The 5,299-nt window shown below is 43.4% G+C and overlaps 1 protein-coding gene across 1 annotated transcript; it reads left to right on the top strand.

Moving 5' to 3' along the window:
* Positions 1-4,104: 4,104 nt before the first annotated feature.
* LOC134460506 (heavy metal-binding protein HIP-like) lies at positions 4,105-4,977 on the top strand. The gene has a single exon (XM_063212892.1). The coding sequence runs from the start codon at positions 4,105-4,107 to the stop codon at positions 4,975-4,977; it is 873 nt and encodes a 290-aa protein (XP_063068962.1).
* The last annotated feature ends 322 nt before the right edge of the window (positions 4,978-5,299 follow it).

Raw genomic sequence — 5,299 nt, 5'->3', positions numbered from 1 at the left:
TCCTGCAAATTTGCCCCCTTGTTGCTTGTGGTTATAACATGGCAAGCTGTTTTGTTATAAGGTAATCTGAGGAACACCGTTTATTTATTTTTTCCACAGTGAATGAAGATGAGGGCTTCCATCACACTGCTGATGCTGCTGTTCTCCATGTGTGGAGCTCAGACGCAGAGTACCCAGGCAGAGAGCCAGAGCACTGGGGCTGCTGCTGCTGCTACTGAGGTCTCTACGCAAGCTGACATCTATGCCGAGCTGAAGGAACTCAGAGACATGGTGGTGGATCTCAGGGCAATAGTCAGAGGCACTCAAGATGAGGTTCAGGTATTGGAGGCTGAAAATGTAGCCGTGAAGACTAGACTGGCTGTTAGTGAAGCTGACGTGATGAATCTGAAGAAGGTAAATGAAGCTACTCTGACTGACCTACAGGAGCAGGGGCAGGAGTTAGCCTCTCTAAAGTTCAGACTGGCTGTTAGTGAAGCTGAGGTGATGAATCTGAAGAACGAAAATGTCAAACTCAACACCAGACTGGCTGTTGCAGAGGCTGAAGTAGAGGACCTGAAGATGGACAGTGCAGCATATGAGCAGGAGCTGGCCGCTCTGAACAGCAGACTGACTGCTAGTGAGACTGATGTGGAGAATCTGGAGAAAGAGATCAAAGCAGCACCGAAGGTGGCATTCTCCGCAGCTCTGACTGACTCAGGAGACATAGAGGCTGGAAATACTCCATTGAATTTAGTTTTCACTAAAGTCATCACCAATGTTGGACAGGCCTACAGTAGCACAACAGGCTTCTTCAAAGCTCCAGTCAAAGGAGTCTACTACTTCAGGTTCACTGCCATGGACCGACTTCGCTCACGCTGGATGGTTATCCAGACCTGTAAGAATGGACAGCAGGTGATGTGGCTGAGCCAGTATGACACTGATGGACTGAATGCCTATTTGTCCGGTGGTCTGACTCTGCAGCTGGAGCAGGGAGATGTAGTTAACCTGAGAATCCCTGCAGATCACATTCTGTATGATACTGCTAGCAATCACAACACTTTCAGTGGCTTCCTGCTCTTCCCTCTCTGAATAAATCGCTCACCATTCATTTTGTTTGTGAAATGATGGATGATGTAAATCATTACTGTGATCAAATAAATCTCCCTTAACAGCAATTCTGTTTGGTTGTCTTTGCACATATACGCCATTATTAAAGTCTCTGTAACGCGTCACCGCTCTCCATGAACATTATCTGAGTGGCAAAAGCAAATAATTGAAATAAAGGACGCAGAATCATGAGACAGGAAATAATGAATTTTGTTAAAACTAAGCATGTGTGTGTGTGCATGTGCAATCGTGCGTCCACGTACATTTCCAGTTGGCTTGCTTTGCATTTGCTTTGGTGTGGGAGAGAGCCAACAGTCTCATGATACAAGTTCACTGCTCTCTCTCACTTGAACAACCACTCACACAAAACATCTCGGTCCAATAAGAAAAAACATGCTCTTAGTCAATATATTTTTGGGATCTCTGCCAAATATGCTCCCTTACCACAGAGGGACAAGAATGTGCAAAGGGGATGGAGGTCAGAGAGGATTCATGTTGAACTCAATAGCAGTCAATGGTGATGGCACTCAACTCATGGTCTTATTTCACTTTTCTCATGGCCATTAGTAGACTAGATGAAGTATGGCTCTTATCACAAATACTAGCTTCTCAGACATGCATATCTCTGTGTATGGGTTCTGCATGCATGCATATGTGTGTGTGTGTGTGTGTGTGTGTGTGTGTGTGTGTGTGTGTGTGTGTGTGTGTGTGTGTGTGTGTGTGTGTGTGTGTGTGTGTGTGTGTGTGTGTGTGTGTGTGTGTGTGTGTGTGTGTGTGCGCGCGTGTGCGTGTGTGTGTGTGTGTGTGTGTGTGTGTGTGTGTGTGTGTGTGTGTGTGTGTCCTCAATCCTTACTTGTTCAACTCTGGGACTGATCATTTACAGACAATTACAAACATGTCTGGGTGTGTGTTTGCATATGTATGTGATTGAATCTTGCTTGTTGAACTGTGGACCTAATTTTATTTAAATAAATACAAACACTTACAGTGTGAGTGGGACAGGCATAGTGTGTGAGTGTGTGTTTGATCTTTGCATGTTGAAGAGTGACTCTAATCTACACAGCGTGTCGTCATACACGTGCCATTTGACGGCAAAGGGCCCTTGTGACACTCAGCTGTTCCCCTCATCACTTCCCATTTGCAACCCCATACATAAAAGTATTAGCACAAACTGTAGGTCAACATACAGTACACACACACGTTCACACGCATGAAAACACACATAGAGTACATGCACATAGTCATGTACATACTAAACCTATGGTTCTCAACTGGAACAGTCTTGGGACCCACCATTTTCCACTCTCATTCTGTCGCGACCCAATTTTTTTAGCGACACTCAATGACTGGTTCGACTCAATGACTGGTTGCATGCTACTATCTCTTGTAAATTGTTGCAGGAAAAGTTGGATGTTTTTTTTTTTAGCGAATCAATGAATTACGATTTTTTTACACCACGGCTCCGCGACCCACCCATGACCCCTCCGCGACCCAACAGTTGAGAAACACTGCATAAACAGTTCATAAACTTTTGGCGGCTTCTTGCAACATTGGTGACAACCAAACAGACTTGTTGGTGATGCTTGTTGGTGATGCTCTGCTCAGACTCTGTCTGAGCAGATGGAAATCACCATGATCACTCACCATTCAATTTGTTGGCAACTTTGTGAAATCATGATGTAAAACATTGTTGTGATTAAATACATCACCTCTTCACTGCAAGTCTGTTTGGTTGTCATTGTACCATTATTAAAGTCTATGTAGCATGTGTTACTGCTCTACATTGACACAATTATTCTGCAATAGCAAATCATTTGAAATATATATATCCAGAGTCATGAGATAAGTTAAAGTGTGTGTGTGTGTGCGTGTGCGCGTGTGCGCGTGTACGTGTGTGTGTGTGTGTGTGTGTGTGTGTGTGTGTGTGTGTGTGTGTGTGTGTGTGTGTGTGTGTGTGTGCGTGTGCGCGTGTGCGCGTGTACGTGTGTGTGTGTGTGCAGTGGGCATTTGTGGACATGAAGCCCCTCCTTTGCTACGTCACGGGTAACAGGTTTTTGCTTTCCCACGACACTGATAGCTGAACACACAGAAATGTTCTGGAAAATGTGTAAATAAATCAGCATATCAGATCAGCGTCCCTGGACTTGAGGTCACCTAAAAAGGTGTCACGTAAATCCTAAAGTATAAAAAGAGAGTGAATGCAGACTCAAAGTCCCAGACACTGCCGCACCTACTTTTACAATCAGCATTACGGCTACAGCCACTACTACTGCGAAAAGGGTTTCTTAAAGGTAAGATCAGTGTCATTGTTATTAAACAGTGAATAGTTAAGTTGTCATATAGAAAATGACAACTTGACAAAAACTTGGCGCAAACCAGGCTCAGCACCATGTCTGCATCCAGGGGCGTCGCCAGATCTTTTTTACAGGGGCACGTGCCTGGGTATTGATTTGTTGTGCCCCTGTATGAGTTTCACAAAAAATACATCAACCTTGCTACAGGTACCTTGGAATTTAGCTCAAGTTTAGCATGTACTGTACGCAGTAATCTAAAGAATGCACACATGCACTACTTGCAGTAATATAATTAATTTACAAACTTTTAAAGTAAATAACTGCAAAACAAATTTTTGCTCTCTCACTTTGCATGCTTTCATTATCTCTTGGTGCCCCACTGTCTCCCTGTATAGCATTAGGTCAGCTGACGCCCCTCTCTGAATCATCAACTAAAGGAATAAAACAAATTCCTGACTCATTGCTTTACAGTCAGTTGTAAGGGGGGGGGGGGGGGTAGTGGGTAGGTGGTACTTCTAAATATGTGTAAATGCATTTCATTTTGGGTACAATTGATACTTTATTTATCCTATTATGTAATTTGTCCCCTGAAACAGAATGCAGGTGATCGTTTGAAATGTTTCATGACTGGTTTTGACATGGTTGCCTACTTTTTACTTATCTTGTGGCATAAGGAAATCACAGCACATTTTCATTATGATTTTCTTTCCTAGTGATTTAGAAGATGAGGGCTGCCATCCTACCGCTGGGGCTGCTGCTTTCCATATGTGAAGTTCAGCCCCACAGCATCCAGACTGGCATACAGACAGAGGGCCAGAGCACTGGGGCTGCTGCTGTTGAGGTCTCTAAGCAAGTTGACATCTATGCTGAACTGAAGAAACTCAAAGACATTGTGGAGGACTTAAATGTGACACTAAGACAAACCCAAGAAGATGTAAAAGTACTGGAAGCTGACAATACAGTCATGAAGACCAAACTGGCTGTTAGTGAAGTTGAAGTGACAAATCTGAAGAAAGAAAACGGGGAACTCAAGACCAGACTAGAGACTGAAATAACACACCTGAAGATGGCAAATACAGCTACTGTGACTGAGATAGAGGAGCAGGAGCAAGAGCTCACAGCGGTGAAGACCAAACTGGAAGGTATTGAGACTGAGGTGGACCATCTGCAGAAAGAGATCAAATTAGCACCCAAGGTGGCATTCTCAGCAGGCCTAACAGATTCAGGAGAGATACAAGCTGGTAATACTGATTTGAACCTGGTCTTCACTAAAATCATCACCGATGTTGGCCATGCATACAGCAGCACAACAGGCTTTTTCACAGCTCCAGTCAGGGGGGTCTACTACTTCAGATTCACAGTTATGGATAGACTACACTCACGTTGGATGATTACCTATATGTGCAAGAACGAGCAGAAGAAAATGGGTCTGAGTGATTATGACACTGACGGACAGCACTCCTATCTCTCCAGTGGTCTGACTCTGGAGCTGGAGGTGGGAGATGTAGTTAACATGATAATCCCAGCAGGTCACATTCTGTTTGATAGTGCTAACAATCACAGCACTTTCAGTGGCTTCTTGCTCTTCCCTCTCTGAACAAATCTCTATGATCACTCACCATTCATTTTGTTTGTTTGTGAAATGATGGATGATGTAAATCATTATTGTGATCAAATAAATTTCCCCTTAACAGCAATTCTGTTTTGTTCTCATTGCACATACAGTATATATACCATTTGTTACAAACCCATTTCAAATAAAAAATATGGGTTTGAACATAAAGGTACCAGCACAACAGTTTGGGGAAAACTTTGGTGATTTATTATTTTCACGACGTCAAGGAGAAACAAAAACGGCGTCGAACGCCTGGTCAAGAACAGAAAAAGATGTCACGGTCAAAAAGGAGGAAAATAAAAAC

The sequence above is a fragment of the Engraulis encrasicolus genome, chromosome 13 (genome assembly GCF_034702125.1).
Source record: "Engraulis encrasicolus isolate BLACKSEA-1 chromosome 13, IST_EnEncr_1.0, whole genome shotgun sequence".
NCBI lineage: Eukaryota > Metazoa > Chordata > Actinopteri > Clupeiformes > Engraulidae > Engraulis > Engraulis encrasicolus.
The sequence above is the reverse complement of the archived record's forward strand: the minus strand, read 5'-3'. Positions and strand labels throughout refer to the sequence as shown.

What these genes read in the sequence shown, in the direction of transcription:
- LOC134460506 (XM_063212892.1), top strand. Translation starts at nt 4,105, where the DNA reads ATGAGGGCTGCCATCCTACCGCTGGGGCTGCTGCTTTCCATATGTGAA.